The sequence below is a fragment of the Prionailurus bengalensis genome, chromosome A2 (assembly GCF_016509475.1).
Source record: "Prionailurus bengalensis isolate Pbe53 chromosome A2, Fcat_Pben_1.1_paternal_pri, whole genome shotgun sequence".
Classification (NCBI taxonomy): Eukaryota; Metazoa; Chordata; class Mammalia; order Carnivora; family Felidae; genus Prionailurus; species Prionailurus bengalensis.
The window spans coordinates 18,037,992-18,060,790 of NC_057348.1; the positions used below are offsets into that span (position 1 = coordinate 18,037,992).

Sequence of the window (22,799 nt, forward strand, 5' to 3'; positions counted from 1 at the left end):
CCACTTGAAGCGGGAGGTGGATCTCCTCTAGGAATAGGAGATCTGGAGGCGAGGGAATTCTTAAGGGGTGGGGGGGGGCGGGGTAGCTCATACTGAGGAGGAAGCTTTCTCAGTGGGGAAAGTTTTCACCTACCAGTAAAGTTCTCATGTGGAAGGTACTCTCACCTAAGAGAAGCTCTTACCTGGGGGAGGCTCCCACCTGGAATGGGTGAAAGCTTTCACCTGAGAATAGATCTCCGCTGCGCAGGAATCTTCCCTGAGGGGAAACTCCCCAGCTGGGAAAATTTTCAGGAAAGTTCTGATCTGTGAGCTCTGACCTAGGGGTAGGATCCCACCGGAGGGGTAGGAACTCGCCTGGGAAGAGCCTCTAACCTGGATGTCCTGCTTGGAGAAGGGAGTAGAGTGCGCACAAGGAAGGTCCTCACAGACTCTTGGCACCGCAGTCTCACAGAGATCTTTGAGCCCCCTTGCCCCTCCTCCGTGAGTCACGCAGGTCTTCTTAAAGCGCTCCCCACCACCCATCGGAGCGCGTGTTTGCAGGGCGGGGCCTAGATCATTGGCCCCTCCCTCTGGGAGGGCACCGCAGCCCTTCCAGCCGTATCCCAGTATCCGGGATCAGTTGTACAGCTAGGTGGGTTCAGGACACCGTTATGGATTCCGTGCAACGACGACCTCCCGCCCCAACGCGCCCATCGGCGCACCTCCTGGGCCGGGTCTCCTCCACACTCAGCCGCCTCCCGCGGCCCGAAGCCAGCTCGCGGGCGGCGTTCGAGTGGCTTCCCGCACAGTCCTCAGGAGAGAGGGTCGCGCCAGTTCCCGCCCCCATCCCTCGCTTCAGGGGATAGCTGCCTGCAGAAAATCGGCAAAGCGGCAAACACAGGCGTTGCAGGCAGATGCCTGCTCCGGACTTGGCGGTACGCCTTCGGAGCTAACCCAAGCCGGCTTCTGCACCGAGACCACGCGGCGGCTCGTGGACACAGACACGGGGAACCTGGGCCACGCCCTGCACTCACCCCAACGCTTCCGACAGCCCCATGGCCGGCGGGCTGCCAATTGCCGGCTACTGCAGGAACTGGGGCTGGAGGCCGCTGAGGCTCGGGAGGCGGGGCCGGGATGAGGACCTTCGGCGCTCTCCGAGGGGCCAATCCCCGGATAGGACAGGGAAGGCTTGGACGAATCAGAGTGGTCGGGCGGGGCCTAAGTGGCAAGCATCAGGCTGGGCGAGCCCCAAGGCGGAAGATTTAACCCCTTCCTCCCCTGCGGCCTGGTTAGTACTGCCCCTCCTGGCTCACTTTTAATCTCCTGTCTAAACCTGGTAGAACTGCAGAACTGGGACTAAAGACCTGCGCGGAGCTGGCCATAGCCGCGGCCCCAGGTCCCTGAGTACGACAAAGGCGAATACCAAGTCTTGGCTTCTCGTGGAAGGACCCCGCGGGATGGGGCGAGAAACCCGCCAATGGGCTGCCTGTGGGCGCTACTGGTGGCCAGAGCCATAGCTCTCCTTGGGGTATCAGGTCTCTGCGGGCGCCACCTTCAGTCTCTCCTCTTAAGATCAGGCAATGTCTGACACCGAAGGTGCCCTAGGCTGCCCTTCAACTCTGGACACCCAGACCCAGAATGAGATTGAGAGTTCCCCTTCCTCCATACAGAGCACAGCCTGGCATCTCGGTTTCTGTCCAAAGATTGCTGCCTGAGAGGAGAAGGAACGCGATGTCCCAGCCAGGTCCAAGTCCTAGAGGCTGGTGGGGGTCAGTGCTGTTAATGGGCTGAGGGGTTAGCAAGGGCAGTTCTTAGGGTTGACTGGGCCCCTAGCCAGGGCAAATTCGAGGTTACAATTGCACACCCTGAAGACCAAGTCATCATGCTGCCACCTTGAGAGAGAGGAGTGTCCCTGGCACCTTATTCCCAGCACCTGTGCTCGTACTTCAGGCCCCGATCACAAGGCGCCAGGCCAGAATTAGGGGTGAAAGAGATGGGAACCTGGTCCAAATGTCAGACGAAATGTGCTAAAAATAACTGAATATTGAGGGGGGTGCAGAGCTCAGATTTCTCCCAAAGGTCAACCTGGCCTGAATCATTCATAGCCACCTTCCTACCCTACACCCCCACCCCCAAACAGAAAGAGGCAACAACCATTTTCTATAGAAGTTTATTCCCAAAACAGAGCGCGGCTTCACGGAACAATTTACACAGACAGGGAAAGGGCCACTGGGCTGGAGCAGGGGACCCCCACCGAGGGACATCTATAGAACCTAGGACATAGCAAGGACGACCCCCTCTCCCCACAGTGGGCCCCTTAACCCTTCAAGGGCTGGGGTCATTCTGCTGGGTAAGGAGAGCCGGGGTCCTGGCTGGCGGATTTGGCACCAGTCAGTGAAGAAGAACTTTCAATCTCCTTGGAAACTGCCTCCCAAGAGTATGTGCGGGGAAGGGGCAGGGGGGTGTCTGCACAGAACCCCCTACAACCCTGCACAACCCATTGTTCGTAGCGGTAAACGGATGCCCGCTCTGGAGGATTTCTGGGTCTGCTGTTCAACAGGGGGCTCAGGGCTGGCCTTTGGCCTGGGAGAGGTAGAGGCTAGAAACTCCTCAAGATGGCCAGGTCCAGGGTCCTCAAGCCCCTCTCCCATCTTCTCTATCTTTCACTTGTAAACAAAGGGGGAAAAACACATTTTAACTGTAAACAAAGTGTAAAAGTTCAAAGTTTTCAGTTGTAAACAAACTTGTAAAATGTTTTAAATCTTGACCTGTAAACAGAGTAACAAAATCTAAAAGTCCCCAGTTCTGGACATCAGACAAAGTAATAAAAGAGAGTTTTGTGAACAGGGTCCTAACAGTCATTTTTCCCTATAGAAGAAAATAGAGTAGGATGGAACTAGTTACTGCAGCCCAGGTGCCAAAGGCCAGGGAGGGTCCTGTAAACATGGGAGGCAGTGGCACCTACATTCTGTGTCTTCAATTCCCTTGTTTTTGCTCCCCTTGCCCCCACTCCTACCCTACCCCTCGGAAGAAATTCTAGCACAGGGCAGGGTCAGGGCATCAAATGGCACCATGGACAACTTTTGCTCATAGCAGGGGTAGGGGCTGGCAAATGACCCCCTAGTCCACCCTCTGCAGGAATGTCTGAACAGAGGCCTGAGCCCCTCCCCAGGAGAGAAAGGGAAGCCTTGCTCTGTAAACATGACATCTGCTGCTCCACCAGCACCCCACAGCATCAGTCCTAGGTCATAAGGCAGTAAGTGGCAGGGACTCCACATAATAAACACACACATCCACGGGGAGGGGCAGCGTGAGCAAGCCCTGTGAGGAGGTCAGAGGACCCCTGTTTCCAAGACCAACCCCTTGTCCCTGAAGTTTGGCCCTTGGGGCATCCAAGAAAAAGCAAAGATCAGCTCTGTACTTTGGGCCCTAACAATATTCAGATCAATGGGTGGGAGGCTCCTTGCCCTTCCTGTCTGAATCCGCCCCAGTAAGATGAGAGGAAAGAGCATATGGTTTGCCAGGGACCCAAATGGGGCCAAACTCTACCCTCTGTCCCCTTCCCCTCCCAGCCCAGCCTCAGAACCCCAGGAGACAGAAAAGCTGAAAAATAACATAAGCATATCTCTCTGGTTACAAAGGTACAAAACGTATAAAAGTCCTCCTTTCAGTTCTTCCCCCTGCACCTGTTACACGCATGGCGGGATTTGCTCACAGAGAGAGCAAGGAGCCTCAGCACTGCAGCAACAGGGAGAGCTGGGGGGCGGGCAGGAGGCTGCCTGGGGATCAGCCCCTGATTCCCGGAGTCTCTTCTGTTAGCTCTAATCTTCCATTGCCCTCAGCCATTCCTGGTCCGTGAGTCTGCCCCTCAGGAGTGCCCCTCGCTTCTGGGAACTCTGCAGAGTTGAATGCGGTAGTCAGAGGTGGTTGCTGAGAGAATCCAGTCAGGGGGCTCTGGGCTTCCACCACAGCCTGGGCCCCCACCATCTTCCCCCAACCCCATCACCTTTGCCTCTCAGTCCCCAGCCCCCTTACACCCATTTCAGGGTTCTCAAGCCCCTTTACCCCTTCTGTACCCCAAGACTCATCAGCAAGGCCCCGCGGCCTCCTGTCTTCTCTCTAGGCATTCAGCGAGCACCTACTATGTACAAATACTACATTAAGCACTTGACAGACTTTTGTCTCAAAAAATCTCCACATCTCAGAAAGTTTGTTACTACAGACACATTTTACAGATATGGAAACAGAGACTCGGAGAAGTCAAGTGTGATTCCTGAACCCAAACCCCTGCTCAGCCCCCCAGGCCCACCCCCGACCCCCACCAGTCAGACCCCAAAGTTGGGCTGCAGTTGGGTCCAGGCAATACTCATAGCTCTCCCTCAACCCTCCCCCAGCACCCTTCCAGAGTCCCTGGCACCAGGCCCCAAGTCCCCTGCTCCTCCTTCCTTTCTCTTCCTCGGACTCTGCCTGGGTTCTTCTATTGGCCTCCTGTCCCACACCTGGGGTCCCCTTCTCCCCAAAGCCTCCTTTCTCCCTGCAGCCCTCCACAGAGCCTGACCTAGCTGTTCCTCCTTCTCAAAACTCAACTCTCCTCCGCTTGGTTTCCAAAGCCTCGCAGCCCTTGTTTCCTCCCCACTCCTCTGGCTCCTGTGTATCCAGCTGCTTCCCAGGTACGACTGCTTTTCCCTACCCCACAGATGCCCCATAGGCACCTGAAATGCACCAGGTCCCAGCTCAGTTCCTACGTGCTCCACCTCACGGTGCCCACAGGCACGAGGAACCTAACATTGACTAAATCAATCGATCAATCAATGGATAAATGACTTACTTTCAAAGTTAGCTCTTCAGCCTGGAATATAAGATGCCCATATCCTGGCACCACTTCTGGCCCCTCCTTATCCCATACCACCTCCTAAACAAAGCCTCTCAGGCAATGACTCTTCCTCTCCTCCTTGCCCCTTCCACATACCAGGTTACCTCCTACTGCCAAGCCTTGGCACCTGCTCTCACCCCCTCCTCTTGTTCAAGCCCTCCGGAAGGCACCTATCTCTCTTCCTTCGCCCAGGAGGTACAGAGGAGGGTGGCTGGCACCAATCATACACCCCGCAAGTTCCGGCTAATCACACCACCATTCCCCGCCAGATTTCTGCCCCCAGCCCATGGCACCCTGGCTGTGCTAAGCCAGGGCCAACCCACACCCCATTTTGTGGCAGAACACAGGCCAGGGTACACAGGAGGTTGCCTTAAGCTGATGAGGGTAAGGGCAAGTGGCTAGAGCCTGCTTACTCTGAGTCTGGAGATAGCTCTGAGATGCTGTGGGATGTGGCAGAGCGTGGTGTGGAGGGCCCAAGCGCAGAGGCTGTGGCAGAAGGCGTGGCAGTGGTGTGAGGGCCCGAGGGCGTGCTTGAGGACTGCACAGAGGAGGAGAGAGCCGAGGAGTTGAAGGAGGCAAGGATAGAGGAGAGAATGTCCAGCTGCTCTGTAGAGGGGCCATGGCTAGGGCCACTGGCTGGGTCCTCCCTAACTCTGAGCAGCTGCGGGGGTGGCCCGAGGCCTTCTCGTGAGGGGTGCCGGCTAGGCACACGGTCCAGCTGCTCCCCTGAGTTCGATCTCCTGGACAGAGAATCCAGGGGCCGGGATGGCAAGAGGGGGTCCCTTGAGAGTTGCCGCTGGGGAGACAGGGGCAGAGGCGGGGGTTGTGGGTCAAGGTTCCGGGCACTGTGGGGCAGGGGCAGTGTGCTCAACCACTCGCAGGGCGCCCTTAGGTCCAGAGCATCCCGTGACCCAAAGCGGCCGGCCCTGGCACCAGGGTAGTCCCTCGGTGGCTGCCTCCGTGGTAGGGTGCTGCCCCGGTCCCTGGGCTCCAGGCGGCCTGGAGCGGCATCCAGGCGTTCTTGGGAACCTGGCCGACTCAGGGGATGAAGCATAGGGGCAGGGGCCTCCTCCAGTCGCTCACGGCTGAGTTGCCGCCGGAGGAGCAGGTCCAGCTGTTCCCGAGAGGAGTAGCGGCTGGCTGGCTGCGAAAGGCTGCCTGTGGCCCCTCCAGCATAGATACGACCATAGGAGGCAGCTGGCACAGCACGGTGGCCCAAGGTGGCTGCACGGCACCAGGACAGCTCAGGGGCACCCCGGGTCTGTGGCACCAGTGGGTACTGCAATCGGTTCTTCAGGATGCCTGTGTGAGGAACAAATGGGAGTAAAGTAAGTATGTGGGGCAGAGGGTGGCAGACACTCCCTGGGTCTAGGGATGCAGCTGCCCCTGGGATCCCTGTGACAAAGGGTTGGAGACAGAAACCCTTTGGCAGAGGCAGCCCCTGGGGATCCCACTGCGGCAGCAGGATAGGGCTTAGAGTGGGAAGGCAGTCATCCCCTGGGTCGGGACAGCGTCAGTCTCCAAGGTACAGGAGTAGGGGCAGACCTCCCCTTGAGATCAAAGGAGGAGCAACCCCCAGGTCCTGGCAATGCAGGTGAGGCTCAAAGGGGCAAGAATCCCCTGGGCTGGGGTAGAAGCGGTCTCTGGGGTCCCTGAAATACAGGACAAAGTCAGGGGTCGTACCTTTCCTCTGGCGCTGGGCCCGGCCCAGGGAGGTTTCATCTCCACTAGTCAGGGCCAGGTCCGGCTGGTTGTTGTTGGCTGCGTCCTTGCTGGTGTCCAGCCCCAGGCGCCTTTCGGAGCCCCAGGTCTGCAGAGCACAGGGAGTGGCCTCACATTCCCCCAGGGCTGGCCAGTAGGACAGAAGGTCATTGCCATCCACGTCTGTGGAGCCAGAGCAGGTTACAGGAGCCTCTGAATTGACCCCATTGATTCATGACCCCTGTGATCCAGACTCAGTGACCACCCCCCTAACCCTGACCCTAATGACTCCTGAAACTCTGGCTGTACTGATTGAGCAGAGGTAGGAATAAGAGAGTGTTTCTCAGAAATCAATGGACCCATGGAGAGGGTTACTGGTGAGCCTGCCACTCTGGAGGTGGACAGAGAGTAGGGGTGGGGGGACTTGATGGCTGAGGGGTCAAGAAAAATCCTGGAAGAAAAAACCAGGCTGAACCCCAACCCTCATGGAAGAAGAGGGGCTGGAAGAATGACATGTCACCCTGTAACATCCCTGACTCTGACCTTTACCTTGTTGCCCAGGCTGTTCCTGGACCTCTAGCCAGCAGAACCACTAGGAAGATAGGGAGAGGTGTGCAGGGGCCTAATGATGACCCCAGGTTCCCAATAGGCTGGTCCCAGGAATCTTCAGGGGATGTCAGCGTCCCTGGGTCACACCCAAGTGGAATATGGGGTGTCCCTTGGTCACCCATGGGGTCAGAGATACCCCCTCACCTTTGGGGTGAGTGAGGAGCCTCTCACTCTGGGCTGCCCGGCGGAGTGGACGCTGGAAACGCCCCCGTGTCCGGCCATTGTCCTCGCTTTCTGAGGATGGAATGGACAGACTTCTCTCCTCCTCCAAGGACAGGTCGCTGTCAGAGTCAGAGTCTGCAGCTAGAGTTGGGAAGATCAGAAGGAGGAAGGCACATCAATGGCTCAGGGAGATGAGGAACTTGGGGGTCAAGAAAGAGCCCGGAGCTGAGGGTCTTGGGTTAGCTACAGCAGGGAGCTGGGGCTGGGGACCTAGGTAGAGTCTGGAGTGGGGGTCAGTACAGAAGGGCTGGGACTTGGCAGGAGAACCAGGTGCCTCCTGGGGCAGTGACCTGTGGGGAGCTCGCCCCACTGCAGTCAGCTGTTGCTCTCAAGAAAGGGAAATGGTGGGGAGATCCTCTGCCTCCCTTCCCCCGCCCCGGCCCTGGCCCCTACCTCCACCAGCATCTCGATGGAACATGGCCACATCCAGGTCAGTGGGGCCAGCATGAGCCTGGAGGCTGTGGTCAGTGTGGTCAGCAGCTGAGCCATGTCGAACCAGGACATTGTCCCTGGAAATGCAGGAACCGCCCCCTCCCATCAAAGAGGGATGTGATGGGGTGCTTTGGAGGCTGGGGTGGCTGTGAGCACATAGCCAACTGCTGTGGAATGGCTCTGAAAGCACCCCTGGGTATGTGGCAAGAGGCATCTAGGGCAGAAGCAGTAGCGGGGAACCAGGTGCCAAGATGGGTAGAACCATCATCCCAGGACCAGCAATGCCACCCTCTGGTCAAGTGGGACTGGTCTGAGCTATATGTCCTCCTCCCAAGAAGGCTGCTCTGCTCACCTGAGGTAGCCGCGGCCCCGCTGGCTGTCTTGGTCCTGGGTCCGGCCAGAGCGAGCACTGCTCACTGAGGAGACAGTGGAGGCACCCAGGGTGATGCGGATGAGGCCACTCTCTTCAAAGAGGGCCGTGTTGTTGTAAGCCCCGTGCCCCTACAGGAGGTGGGTGCAGACAGGAGTGTGAGCCAGCTCTGGAGAGGCCTCCAACCCTGGCCTCTCGGGGCCCCCGGCCTGACTCCCCAGCCCTGAGAGCCCCTCACCGTGCCAGGCGCTGGCCTTGCCTCCTCGGGCGCCGCCTTTCTAGCCAGACAGGCTGGTGTCCAGGCAGCCCGGGCATCTGCATTCAGGACACAGAAGAGCAGCAGCACTGCCAGGCCCTGTGTCAGTAAGGGTCAGCATGGGGTCAACGAGGGGTTACCGAAAGTCAGTGAGAGATCAGAAATGAGTCACAGGTCAGAGGAGGGCCAGCAGGGGGTCAGTCGAGGCTCATATAAGTCACTGTGGGTCAGCAAGGGGGATCAGTCATTGCAAGTCAGTGTGAGGGAGTGAGGGGTCCAGGGGTGACCCAGTAAGGGAGTCAGCGAGAATCTCAGAGGCGTCAGAGTGGCCCAAGTGACTAAGTCAGTGGAGGTCTGTGTGGACCAGCAAGTGGCCAGGAGCCACAGTGCTGGGGAAGGAAGTCCAGGACGGGCACCCTACCCGGCATCAGTCATCCAGAGGAGTCAGCTCTAGACTGGGCTCGATGGCCTGCCCAGGGTTTGGGCCACCACCAGGCCGGAGGTGGGGAGGGGTGCCAGTTACCTGGAGCCCGCAGAGCGCAGCATGGAGGTAGTGGAAGGCCAGGACACTGTGGTTGACTGCCAAGAGGCCGAAGAGCCAGGAGGCACTGACCAGGAGAAGCAGCAGAAAGCAGCTGCGAAGGCTCCTGCTGTGGAACAGGGAAGGACACAAGGGGACAAGCATGCGTCATGCAAGGCTCATGCAGGGGACACACAGGAGTCATGGAAGGACAGGAAATCACAAAGGAACATGGCGGTCTCCAGAGGACACTAGGGGAGACGGGAGGTCACCAAAAGAACCAGGAGGATAGTCAGGGAGCCATGAGGGGACATGGGGAAAATATGTGGGAAGTAGGGGCGGGCTATGAGAGAAACGTGGGAGATAGGTGGGACACGGGGGCAGGGGGCACAGTGAGCCACCCAGACCAAGGGAGACTCAGGGGAGACAGCAGGGCAGAGCATGTGTGGGGCAGAGTATGACGAGGGCACCAGAGAGGGGCTGGCCAGGGCAGGTAGGACTTCATCTCCCCACCCAGAATCTGGAGCTCAGCCTGCCAAGGAAGGGACTGCCATTCTAAGAATCCCCCGCTTCCCCCAGCCAGACAACTCACAGCACAGAGGTCTTCTTGGCCTCCCTCTGCCCAGTGGAGCAGGATGTGCGGGCAGTGAGGAGAAGCATGGTCCCATTCATCTGGACCCATGGCCAGACATGTGGAGCAGGGGCAGGACAGAGAGAGAGACAGTGAGAGAGGGACAGGAACAGAGAGAGACCAAGACACAGAGAGGCAGAAGCAGTGAGAAACGCACACACACACACACACACACACACCAGGGAGATCAGAAACAGAGAGGCACTTTGGCTCAGAAAATGTCCGAGATAGGGAACCAGAGAGGGACTGAGAAAGGGAAATAGAGATCCGCAGAGAGAGAGAGGCAGTCAAGTTTCTGACCCCACACTTCCCATCTCTGTGCCAGTCGAGTGGAGAACAGAAATTGAGGCCGAGGCCTGGAAACCTGCCAACTGCCACCCGGCACCCCTCCACCAACACCGCCGCACCTGCTGCAGAGCGCGCGGGTGGCACCAGGTACAGCACACTCACCACGATGACCAGGATGACAGGGCCTGCGAAGCTCCACATGAGGGGTTCGTGGACCGAGATCCAGCAGAAGTCAGGGTTCCCATAGCCCTCGGGATCCAGGCCGACAGCAAGGCCTGTAGGGGAGGAGAGGAAGGACTGAAGGGGTATGTTCTAGAGCAGCTGACCTTCTCATGCCAGGGGTGGGGGCACAGCAGGCTCCCTGCTGAGCACATGGCGTGGTGGGGGCAGGGATGGAGGTTGGGGTAATGATCGGGACTGGGGGCGGGGGCAGGAGTCAGGCCACGTGATAGGTACAAGCCAGGGGTCGCAGGCCCGGATGGGCCAGGGAGCAGAGCCCTCACCCAGCAGCACGGCAGGGATGCCCCAGCCCAGGGCGTGGTAGAAGCGCATGGCGCCGCGGTCCACATTGCGGGGCTCAACCTGCATGCGGTAGAGGTGCAGCCCCTGCACAAGGAGCCACGCGAAGGTGCTGAGGAAGAAGTAGTGCAGGAGGATGGCGACCGCAGTGCACACCAGCTGAAGGCAGGGTTGGGGGGCGTCAGCGCCACTCCTGCCTCACCCCGCTTCTGACCCCTAAACCACAGCACCTTGACCCAGCATCGTGCCCCAAACCCGGGCCCCAACCTGAGCATCCCTGACCCCTGACCCTGAGCTTTGGCTCCAGGACTTCCTGAGCCAGGTAAGGCCATCGAGACACAGGTCCCCTGGCCCCGACCCTGCACCTGGTTGTGGGTCCTGTGGATCCCCAGCAGGAAGAGGAGCTCTGCCACGCCCAAGGCAGCCGCCACGTTGGCATGGATCGCACGCATGTTGGACTTGAGGCTACGCAGGCTCAGTAGGACCGCTGCGGTCAGAAGCAGCGCGGCCACAGACACTGCCATGACCACGTGCGTGAACACCGCCAGCAGCTCCAGGTCACCCTCCAGCCGCTGTGGAGACAAGGATGGTCACTGGGGTGTTGGTCACCCCTGCCCTTTGGCCTGCCCACGTCCTCAGGACTCTGAACACAGTCCCACCTCACGGGGCGAAGCATCCATGAGAACTCCAAAGGTGCCTGTCCGGCTGCAGCGACATCGAGCATGAGACCCATTCCTGTGTACCAGCTCACAGTCCCGTGCCGTCCACATGCCATGCTGGTCCGCCCTGCAGCCACAGGGCAGTTAGACCTATCATCCCCTCGGGAAAGTGCCCCGTGGCCTGGAGAGGGGTTGTGACAGACAGTGGGGAGGGGCAGGGGGCCTGAAGCTGAGGAGCCACATTCCTCATTGGCCTGGGTGCCTAGGGACATTGGTAGGGGCCCCAGGGGCAGGCTGGGCTCCCCGGGGGCCAACAGGGGACCAAGGGTTTCCGGAGCGGAGGTCCTCACGGGCCAGGCGGGTCCCACTGCACGCAGATCGCCTTGCTCCGATTTGCTGTCTGTAGCAGGCGGAATTCCAAGCTGATCGGGGACTCTAGGACACCCCTTAGGAAGTTGCGTCCATGGAACACAGCCACGCTGACCACCGGAGAGTTCATAACAGGGTTCTGGGGGAGCCTGAGGAGACACCCCACCTGGGCTCAGACCCTGCTGACTTCCCCAAGCTCTGACTGCCTACATCTTGGTCTTCATGCCATCGGCATGGCTGACTGAGAGTCGGGATGCCCCAGAGTGGATGCTATTTTGGGGAACCCCCTCAGCCTCCCACTGGGCTGATTCAAGACCCTGAGTCCAATGGCATAGCTAGGCTGTCATGGTTCTGCAGAAATGGCAGGTTCTCCACAGCCGAGAGACTTCAGACTCACTGTCTACACTGGGGTCTATGGCCTGAGCAGCTTCAGACTGTCTACCTCAAACTGCCGTCCCTGCCACCCCGATCTGACCTCCATCGATTGGTCAGCCTGTCTTTGCCTGCTTCTGTTAGCCAGTCTGCCTGTCTGTACCCGGCACATGTACCTCTCCTTTATGAGACTGTCCCCACCTGTGGCTCTGTGCCTGTCTGCAACCCTGCACAACTCCACAGAACATGATTCACCTAGAAGCCAGCACGGACAAGGCTCCCTGGAGCTGCACATGGGAGCTGTCTCAGGATGACTGTGAACTTGCTCATTTGCCCACGAAAAAATGGGTGCTAGACCGGGTAGAAGCTTACAGGCAACTCAGGGGTGAGAGGCCTGGAAGTAATGCCCCCCGTGGTACCTGGCGCCCCGGCGCTCGGCCTGGAACTGGGCAGGGAGCAGCCCCCCCAAGGTGCGGTAAACGAGGAGGATGACAATGGAGATCCCAGGCTCAGGCTCGGGCTCCGGGGGACCGGAGGGGGGCCCACACTTGAGGAGGTGTAGTTTTCCATGCTGCTGCTGCTTGTGGACAGAACTGCCAGGGGAGGGTGAAGAACCACTGTCAGTGACCTCTGACCCCAAGCACCCACAAACCCAGCTCTGAACCAACCCATCGCAGCATCAAGCATGGGAATCTCTTCCCTGTAGGTCCAGGTCTGGGAGATGGAGAAAGCAGGAACCCATGAAGGGGATATGGGCTCTCCAGGGCTGGATCCTGAATATCAAGGCATGGGAGAGATCATCTGTGGTGAGGGAGAGAGTCCGGCGAGGCGAGAGCAGTGTGGGGGGCTGACAAGGGAGGGTCTCACACAGGGGTCTGACATGGCGTGGGTCTGACAAGGGGAGAACTGGCAGGAGGGCAATATGCTATCTGGTGAAAGAGGTGGGATAGGGAAACAGGACCCGGGCCAGGGGTCACCCAAGGGATCTCACCTTCAGGTGGGGATGGCCGTGGGGACTGGGGAGGCAGCAGCACGTGTGTGTGAGGATCCCAGGCATCCTGGCCCCGGAAAAGGTTGCTGTGGTAACGAGGGTAGCGACGGGTTCCCCGGGTGGGACTGGGGTGCTCCATGCGGTCGATGCTGAGCACTGCCCAGGAGGAAGAGGGGTGAGACCCAACAAGGATCTCCTCCCCATGCAGAAGGCCCCACACCCTCCTATCAAGTCCCACAATCCCTCACTTCATTGCTACCAGCACAGAGCCCGTCCCTGCAAAGCACTGAGGGAGGTGGCACAGCCTCCCGCTACTAATGTTGACATCAATAGCCCCCAGCCCCTCAGATTTCCAGGTCCTTGCCCTTTCACAGCCCCCTTCCTGCCTCCCCCCCATGCTACTCGCCACATACTGATGTTGGGTGTCACCAGCCCCACGGGATTCAGATATGTGAGCTCCATATTCCTTGCAAGCGTGGCTGCATACTCCTCCAGATGCTGCACCAGCCCTGCGCTGCCTGGGGAGCCCCCAGGGGCCCGCTGCCCCAGCGCTGCCCACAGGTCCCCGGTCTCTGGGGCAAGCAGTGCAGAGCCAGCCCACAGCAGATTCTAGAATCAGGGAGATGAAAGTGGGCTCAGCCAGGTGAGGACATGTGAGGGGAGACAAGGCAGGTCTGAGGGTTATGGCTGGGTGCTCAGACACGCCCCAGCCGGCAAGGGGGTGGGTTGGGAGAGGACAAGGGAAGAGGGAGGGCCCAGGTCCTTTACTTCCCCAGGGTCAGGAGGGGCCTGAGCAGGGGTCCAGGAGATGGGGAGCACAGGAAATAGCCCCACCTCATTGAAGTGGGCATCCTGTGTGGCTGTCAGCCCAAAGCCCTGCTGGTGACTCTCAAAGGCCAGCAGGTGGGCCAGCAGTCGGGCAGTGACTCGGACATCTTGACTAAAGTAGTGGTCGGTGTGGCCAGTCACCTCCCGCAGCCTTTGGGCCAGCTTCTTGGCCTCCACAGTATCCAGTGCTGTCTTATTCAGCTCTAGGCCATCCAGCTGCCAGGACAAAGATGGGGATGGTCGCTCTGTGGTCCCTTAGGCCTTTCTCAAAAGCTTCACAGGAAGAAGGGTTTGGCCAGATTAAAGGGCAACCAGGAAAAGCCCAGGAGGTCAAAGGCTGGGGTATGATGTCTGGGCCCCAGCCCAGGCCTGGGGAAGCTGAGGCCAGGGCCAGGGCTAGCGCAGGTCTTGAGTGCAGGGTCAGGTCTGGGCAGTCTCACCAGAAGGTTGAGTTCTCGAAAGGCAGGGGAGGTACAGTTGAAGAGGTCAGGCTCCAGCCAACCCTGGTCCTCATCACACAGCCTCACAGCAGCACCTAGGGACAGGTGAACCATGGTCAGGCCTGGGGCCGGAACACCTTCACTGATCTGATGAGCACAGCACCCTCCCCCAACCCAGGGGGAGCTCTGAAGCAGAGACCAGAATAGTAGGCATCTGTGGCTGGACAAGCTCCCAGCCCAAGCAGGTCCCAGCTGCCTATCAGTCTCAGGGGGTCTGTGGGCCATTCAGAACCACTGATTACATAAAGCAGAGCAGAAAGGTGCGCGCGCTCTCTGTCTCTCTCTCTCTCTTATACACACACACACACACACACACACACACACACACACACGGGCCAGAGCACATTCACAGACATGTGGCCCAGGGCAAGCAAACACACAGACCAGTGCCCACGTCTGCACATACACGGACGTGTGGATCAAGACAAACACACAGACACACATGCTCTCTCCATGTATGCACACACAGACCAAGGTTTCCAGGAGTATTGTGTGACCAAAGTGAGGGTGGGGTGAAAGTTCTCACACTAGCTTCAACTGTCCCAGTGGTGGACTCTGCTGCCCTCTTGCCCTTGTCTGTGAGATGGGGATGGGGGTTGAATGAGAATTGACCTGGGTCTTAAGAGAGCTCATAGCTACCAGCAAGAGGGACCCTAACTTGAACACAGAACCCCCCCCAAGACAGACACACAGACACGTGCACAGGCACAGAAAGACACACGCATGAGCATGCATACAGAGATGATCTCTGTCCAGCCACTGTGGAGACCTCAAGCAGCAGGGAGGGTTCTGCAAGGACCTCAGGCAGTGGGGAGGGGCCCTCAGGCAGCAGGGAGGAGTTTATAGGGTCCTCAAACAGAGAGGAGGGCGTTTTTCGTGACTATCGACATAGGAAAAGGCCTGAAGGGACCTCAGTAACTGAGGAGGGGGTCTGCAAGGATCTTAGGAAGTGGGGAGGGGTCTGCAGGGTCCTCAGGCAGCGGGGAGGGGCCTCTGAAGACCTCAAGCATCAGAAAAGGGCCTCCAGCATCCTCAGACAGTGGGAAGGGGCCTCCAGGGATTTCAAGCAGCTGAGAGTAGCTTTTAGAGACCTCAGGCAGTGGGGATGGGTCCACAGGGATTTCAGGCAGCGGGAGGGGTCTGCGAAAGCTCTGGCAGTGGGGTGGGGGGGCGCAGCACACCTGAGCAAACACGTACCCCTTACCTGCACCCCGCAATCCTGCCCAGAAGCCAAGAGAAACAGATGGAGGCTCAATGAGGGGGTGGGGAGGGACCCAGACCCCCTAGGAGGTATTGAGGAGCCCACATGGACCCCTACCCCACTCCCACTTCTTTGCAGGAGCAATGCCACCCAACTCAGGAAAAGAAGTGGCTCCAGCAGTCGGAGGACAGACCTACTCCCACCCTCAATGATGCCCCTGCCCCCCAGGTACTCACCCAGGGCCCCTCGAGGACAGGGCACTGAGGCCATCATGCCAAACTTGGTCTGGGGCCACCACACGCCAGATCTCAGGGACTTGGGGCAGGCATCATAGAGCACTAAAGAGAGAGGAAGCACTGAACCAGGCAGCCAGGGACTGAGGAAAATGATAGCCACACCCACTACTCCTTTACCACCCACATCAGACCCACTACCCAGCACTCCCTCTCTGGCCTTACAGGAGCTGGCCTGTCAGGTTCTGTAACAAGTTATCAAAGTATCTGGGACAAACGTGGGGGGCGTCTAGGTATCAGTGGTCTCCTTCAGGAAACACTTCCCAGAGCCCTACTCAAGGAGTCAAACACGCCAGAAAGCTTGGTGGCAGCATGCCAGAGCCAGCCCTCTATATGTGGAGCTGCGTGGAGCCTGCTCACCTCGGCAGCCACTGGCTGTCACCTCCGCAAAAGGACTGTCACAGCTGTTGCACTGGCGGCCAAGGGCTCCTGGGCGACAGGGGCACTGCCCGCTGTGGGGTGCACATGAACGCGAGGTGGAGCCCACAGGGTAGCAGTCACATGGGAGGCATGAATCGCTGCCCCGTGGTCGGTAGTGGAACTCCTATTTGAGAATGGATCAGGGGCCTGAGGTCAGAGATCGGGGCTTAAGGTAGGGGTCTCAGGTCAGGGCTTGAGGAATGAGTGGAATCAAGGGCAAAGGGTCAAGAGAACAGTACTCACAGGCCAGAAGGAAGATTGGGCTTCAAATGAAATGTAAGGGAGGAATCAGACATCAAGGACTAGAGGTGGCAGTTAGATGACAGGACAGGGGTAAGAGGCTAGGGCCTAAATCAGGTGGCAGAGATCAGCAAGCTCGATAAGAATCACAAATCATGGCTAGAGAAAAGTTAAAAGGTCAGGGTCAGGGGCCAGGCATACCTTGCAGTGACACTGCCCATTTGTCTTGTTACAGTTGGGGTCAAAGCCCTTGTGAACATCACAGTTGCAAGGGCCACAGGTTGGGCTCCCCCACCAGCCCCGTGGGCACTGCTGGTCCATCCTGGAGGTAGACAGCCAGGTGAGATGTGAGATGCCTCCGAGATATCTCAGTGACAACACCCTCCCCCCACCCCAGGTCTTTCCATCATCTCAGTCTCCAGCCCCTCACCTGTGCTCACAGTGGTGCCCGAAATAGCCACCTGCACAATCACAGGTATAGCCATGGGGAGCTCCTGGAAGGTGGCGGCATGACCCCTGGTTCTGACAGGGATTCAAGAGGCAGGCGTCCACACACCCTGGGCCATAGTAACCTGCAGGTTGGGTCAGCGAGCTCAGGACACTGGCCACAGAGCATGGGAGGAAGCAGGTACCTGTCCTTCCAGTGATCCCAGTCTTTACCATGAGCCCCCAGTTCCTACCCAAATCCACCCTGCCCCACCCCCAATTCACACCTGGCCAGCAGGTACAAGAAAAGGTCTGCCAGAGGTCTCGGCAGTCAGCGTGGGGTGGGCAGGGTCCAGATGCACAGGCGTTGGTCACTATACAACCAGGTTCCACGTTCACTCGGTGGCTAGGAGGAAGCAGGGCTGGGGATCCCCAGGGCGTGGGGCCGAGCCATACCCCCTATGGACACAGCCAGCAAGGTGTGAGCCCCATGTCAAAGCATCTCAGCCCCTACAGAGCCAGCCACCTGACATGCAGTCTCCCTCAAACCCCCCAAAAAGCCCACACCCTGACCCTAATATCCCCAACTCAGCCCCCCATGGGACCCCTAATCGTGCTGTCCCTGACATAGACCTCTAATGACCCTTGATAATGTAAGCTAGACCCTCACCGCCAACAGCACAGAAAGGCCTATCTCTGATGGCTCTGGGTCACATCCCCTCCCCATGCCAACCCCTATGTGAATGCAGCTTTTCAAGTCCCAAGGTGCTCCTGACCACTGACCACGCACCCTAATGGCCCAAATCATGTTCCCATGCTGACCCCCACCTGGATACAGCCAACCAGACCCTGAGGAACCTCCTCTTCACTGCTGGGGGGCAGGCCTCCCACATGGAGTCGCTTTACCTTCAGGCCCTGCAGTTCACTCCCCACTGCCATGGTGTCCTGGGGGAGGGGTACAGTCAGCACTGGGGGTGTGGGGGCACCTGATGGATCCCTGCCCTACCCTAGAGTCAGTCTTGGCCTTGTCCTAGCCCTGCATGACCATCCTTTGTCCCTCTGGACCAGGAGAATGGTCTGGGCATGTGCTGCCCCTGAGTGCGGAGGACCTGCTGGAGTGTGGGGGATGGATAATAGCAAGGTTTCAGTAAAGAGCTGGGCTCAGACAGGCCTCTCTTTCCTGGACCCAGAATAGACCCTGAAATTTCAGAGCTTTGAGACAGGGAGATCAGGGCAGAGGCCAGAAGGGGTTCCCAAGAGTTAGGGAATGTACTGGCTGCAGAGGTACCCCAAGACCAGGCCAGAAATCTGGATAGCCTCTCTAACCTGAGCAGGCCTGGCTGGCAGGGTGGGCTCAAAGCAAGGGCATGAGGAAGGGACTGCAGGGAGAGTGACGTACAGTGGAGACAGTTGAGGGGATCTGGACTAGAGAGGGGTCAAATGAGGTGGGTCTGGTTGGGAGACTAACGGACTACCCAAGAGTCAGAGATCAGACCTGGAAGAGGCTATAGTCCAGTGAGACCATGAGGACATGGTGGCCCCGCCGGCCACCTGGCTCCTCCTGCAATTCCAACCGCAGATCGTGCCACCGGCCATCACTGACAGTCACCTGGTCCAGAAGGAGGTGGGCAGCACGGCCCGAGCCCCTGGTCACTGTCACCGACAGCAACCCCCGATCCAGCTGCAGATAGAGAAGCACAGCCCTGGGGTCAGGGCCCCAAGTTGGGCTGGGGCTTGGAGAGTCAAGAGGTGAGATCAGGGGGTTCAGACATCAGAACTGCAGGGCTAAGGCTATATCTGGCACACAGGGCATTGTGCCATAGGGACACCATGTCCCTGAGAGTGAAGTTAGGGGGCTCAGAGGTCAAGATCAGGAATTATGGATTGGTGCAGCTAGCACAAAAAAGATATGCTGGGGCCCTGCACCTGCAGAGGATATTATGGTGGGGAAGAGGATCAAGGGCCAGGGTCCAGAGCAGGGTCAAGTATGGTCAGTACACCTGGCAGGACTAGGTTGTAACAGACCAGGAATGTTGCTGGTGGCATTAGAGGTTGAGAGTTGAGGGTCTAGGGAGGGGCCAGGAGGACAGACACACCTGACAGAGGAGTGTACTGTGTGGCCCAGCCTGCACTTGCATCAGGACCCCCTGAGTCGCCCGTGTCCGAAATGCCAGCCCCAGGTACCACGGCACAGACACAGTCATGTCATTTCCAAAGTCCCAGCTCAGCGTCCCATTGCCACGGAAATGATGGGGATGGGCCATGGCTGGGGGGATAAAAGGAAGAAGATCACAGGTCCCACCTGAGGAAAAGACCTTACCCTGCAGGCCCCTCTTGCCCCATGATGCCCACTCACTGAGCCTACAGTCTTTGCCACCGAAGCCCACAGGGCAGTCGCAGCTGAAGCCACCCCAGCGTTCTGAGCAGAAGCCGCTGTTCTTACAGGGACCCGAGTCGCAAAAGTGCAGCTTGGCCTGGCAGCCTGGGAGAGGAAGGCACATGGCAGATGTGAGAACGTGGGGGATAGGGGACACAAGTATTAGACAGGACACAGGGGTCCAGAGGGGCCAAAGTGGCCATGATTTTAGCCCCAGATTCTCCCAAGATGGAGTTGGAAGGAGACAGGCCCTAAGGGTTAAGCTATAGCACAATGCTTGCCAGCAAAGGAAACAAGGATGAGGTCAGATTTGGAATCACTCCACATAGCCCTCTTCCCCCTCCCTAATGTGGGGACATGGCCTACCTGCCATGGTGCCATTGTTTGCAACGAAGGCTGCCATGTCCATTCGGCGGCCATCAATGTACAGATCCCGCATGCATCCAATGAACTCCTTGTGCGACACGGGGAAGTTCTCGGGGAGGTTGGGGACACCCCCCAGGAGCAGAGGGCCCGTCAGGTCCAGGGACCTGAGGATCAGGGGTCCTCATCATTGTTGGGACAGAGGCCAAGGTAGGGTTGCTCCTGAGGGCCACAGAAGTGGGGGTGGGGTGGGAGTAGGACTCAGAGGGTAAAGGTGATTTAGGGGGGAAGGTAAGGCCAGGGAAGAAGCTGGGGCCTAACTTTAGTTGTGGGGGTGCAAAGGAGAGCTCATGATGGGCAGATGGTCTAGGGAAAGGTGAAGGGGAGGGGCTGAAGGCTAGGATGAAACAGTGAGGCATTTGGGTGGTTGGCGAAGAATCTAAGGGGATGTGGGGCATTAGGAAGGGGGCAGTGGATACTGGAGAACTGGGTGCTTGGGGACCGTGTGTGGGAGCAGGGAGGCAGGGGTAGAATAAAGAGATGGGGCTACAGTGAGGTAGGGGAGAGGATTTGTGTCATAGTGGAGAGAGGATTTGTGATTTGGGGAAGGATGGGGTGGCAGGTTGGAGACAGGCATGGGGTCAGGGTTGGAGTGGGCTTTGGCAGGCAGAAGGCATGGGAATCAGGGGCTGGGGTCTCACTTCTTGGAGCTTGTTTGCATGCCAGCAGCTGCACATGAGTAGTTCCCAATCTCAGCACCAAACTGCAGAGCCACAGCCACGTCGCAGTCATCCACGCTCAGCACAGCCACTTTATCCTTGGAGGGGCCCTGAGCACCCCCCAGGGCATCTGTCCGGGGCTAGAAACCCAGGCACACCACTCAACAGGACCTCCAGGATTGACCCCTAAGGGGCAGAACCTGGCATCCCAGCTCCCCTCATACTGCCATGCCAAGGGTGGTGCCCACCTTGTTGTAGTATCTCAGATGCACTGTGTGCCACTGCCCGTCACTCAGGCCCCCTGGAACTGTAGGGCTGACCACTGTATTGGACTCACCTGTGCAGGGGATACATGCGGAAGGTTGTCTGGAGCTGCCTAGTTACCTTTCCCTCCCCATCCCTACTCAGGTACAGTTACTCCCAGGATGGCCAGGGATACATCAGATCAGTCCCATCCACTGGTGACCATACTGGCTGGACCAGAGTACCTTGGAAGATAGGAGAAGCACACACCACTTGGAGAGATGGACTTTCTCCCAGGGAATGGCTAAGGGGGTAAGATCCTCACTGATGTCTGTTTGACATGGAGGTACATGTTTAGGTGTGCAGTGAGGCAAACCTGAGGGGACTCGAGGCTTATACCCCCCAGCCATCTCACCCATTCATGTACCCACTCCCCCACATATACATCCACGGGAGCACCCACCCGTGGAATATGTAAGCCGCACTTGCCCGGCCACAAGCTCCAGGGCCAGGAAGTCGTGCTTCTCGTTCAGGCGCCCGTTGTAGAAGAGTAGTCCACTGGGCTGCACTGTTGCGAACCTGGGTGGGGTGGACAGGGCAAGTCACGAGCGGGACACCTCCTCACACCCACCATCCCTGCGACAAGAAGTTTCACGGGGCGCCAGCCAGGCTAGGGTGAAGCAGGAAAGGAGGAGAGCGGGTGCGGTGACGTCAGGGACAATGCAGTGACGTCAGGGACAATGCAGTGATGTCAGGGCAGTGATGCTCCGAGACACCCAGGCAGGACACCCGGGGAGGGGCGATGTCCTGTGGGACGTCAGAATGGGGCAGCCGGGAATCTGACTCAGGGTCACAGAGGGAGTGGGGACGGCGTGGAGGCGCGCAGAGATACCGGGCGGGCACCTACGAGAGGGACAGCGTGAGGTGGAAGCGCTGCCGCAGACCGCGGAACATGACGAACGAACTGGGAGGGAAGGAGCGCGCCGCCACCTCGCAGCGCGGGCCCTCGAAGGCGCCGCCCGCCGGGCACTGGCAGCGGAAGCCGCCGTCGGGCCCGTCGGCACACGTGCCTCCGTTGCGGCAGACGCCAGGGACGCAGCGTCCGGCCTCGGTGTCCAGCTCGCAGTCTTCTCCTAGGAGTCAAACCAAGGTTGGAGGAGGTCACCCGCGGCTCCAGGGGGCCCCGCCCCTCCAAAGCCTCCCAGCCCACAGAAAGGGCGAGCTCCCTGGGGGCGGACACGCCTCCTAGCGGTCTGGCCCCGCCCCACGTTCCCAGCAGCTCCCGTCACCCCCCCCCCACGCCCCAGGCCACGCCCCCACTGTAGTCTCAGCCCGCCTAAGGCCTCCATTTCTTCAGGGCTTTAGGTTCTCCCAGGGCCGGGTTCCACGGCTTCGCGCTCCGCGGCGCCGCACCCGACCCCGGGAGACTCAAGACAGATTCCCCATCCTCGCTTTCACTGTAGTCCCGCCCTCACGCTCTGCCCGTGGCGCCTCCAGGCCCGCGGCCCGCTCACCTGTGAAGCGCGGGCGGCACACGCAGGTATAGCCACCCTCCCGCCGCGCGCAGGCGCCGCCGTTCCGGCACGGGTTGGAGTAGCAGAGGTCGAGCTCCGTCTCGCAGAAGTCTCCCGTGAAGCCGGGCGGGCAGCGGCAGCGCAGGCCTGCGATGGGCTGGATGGGTCTGAAGAGCGTGGAGGCCGAAGCCAGGAAGGGAGCAGACGAGTCGAAGCGCAGCACGGACACGCACTTCATGTAGTTCTCACAGGGCTCGCGTAGGCACACGTTGTCGTCGAAGGGCAACACGTCTAGGAGCGAGCGCGCGGCAAGGGCAGAGCGGCGCACGTACAACTGCTCTTGCAGTTCCTCGGAGCTGAACCAGGGACCCGCAGCGCCTGCCCCGGCCCCGCGCGGCGCCAGCGCCGAGAAGCTCACATTGAGCACGGTGCCCCCCACGTCCGTGTCATTCTGGATGTTGAAGATGAAGACGTCCTCGGCGGGTGTGGCAAGCACCGCGGCCACGCCTTCCAGAAAGTGGCCCAGAAGCGGTGACAGGAAACGCTCCTGCCACATGTTCTCCAGGCGCACGGTCAGGCTGTTGGCCAGCAACTCCTCCGTGATGATGACCACGCGTAGCACACACTGCGCCGTCACGCTATGCAGCCCGTCTGCGGGTGGGGGTAGAGGCAGTGGTCAGTCTGGGGTCAGCGGCTGCCCTTCCCCGGGACTCAGAGAGCTGGGGCCAGTGAATGCCTAGACTCCCAGCACCTGTGAGTCAGAGGCTGACCCTGCCAAACACAAGGGGGTCTGGGGCTTGTGACCACCAACTCCCTCAGCATCAGGGTACCAAGTTGCTGCTTCCTCTCCCCTCCCTCCAACACCAGGAGAAACCTGAGTCAGC

At 59.1% G+C, this 22,799-nt stretch overlaps 1 protein-coding gene across 1 annotated transcript in view; it reads right to left on the bottom strand.

Annotated features, from left to right (window-relative positions):
• Positions 1–22,799, bottom strand: part of CELSR3 (cadherin EGF LAG seven-pass G-type receptor 3) — a 36,538-nt gene that overhangs the window by 8,711 nt on the left and 5,028 nt on the right. Inside the window, 34 exon segments of the mRNA XM_043587351.1 lie at positions 5,266–6,154; positions 6,536–6,736; positions 7,307–7,465; positions 7,778–7,893; positions 8,169–8,317; positions 8,425–8,541; positions 8,966–9,092; positions 9,555–9,634; positions 10,044–10,156; positions 10,385–10,559; positions 10,766–10,972; positions 11,060–11,186; positions 11,410–11,577; positions 12,220–12,320; positions 12,323–12,393; positions 12,792–12,947; positions 13,205–13,400; positions 13,626–13,835; positions 14,060–14,154; positions 15,557–15,658; positions 15,974–16,157; positions 16,475–16,595; positions 16,704–16,845; positions 16,987–17,158; positions 17,528–17,644; positions 18,195–18,380; positions 18,796–18,965; positions 19,056–19,181; positions 19,443–19,606; positions 20,141–20,298; positions 20,407–20,495; positions 20,865–20,980; positions 21,309–21,534; positions 21,916–22,566. Coding sequence (XP_043443286.1) covers positions 5,266–6,154; positions 6,536–6,736; positions 7,307–7,465; positions 7,778–7,893; positions 8,169–8,317; positions 8,425–8,541; positions 8,966–9,092; positions 9,555–9,634; positions 10,044–10,156; positions 10,385–10,559; positions 10,766–10,972; positions 11,060–11,186; positions 11,410–11,577; positions 12,220–12,320; positions 12,323–12,393; positions 12,792–12,947; positions 13,205–13,400; positions 13,626–13,835; positions 14,060–14,154; positions 15,557–15,658; positions 15,974–16,157; positions 16,475–16,595; positions 16,704–16,845; positions 16,987–17,158; positions 17,528–17,644; positions 18,195–18,380; positions 18,796–18,965; positions 19,056–19,181; positions 19,443–19,606; positions 20,141–20,298; positions 20,407–20,495; positions 20,865–20,980; positions 21,309–21,534; positions 21,916–22,566 — 6,181 coding nt within the window.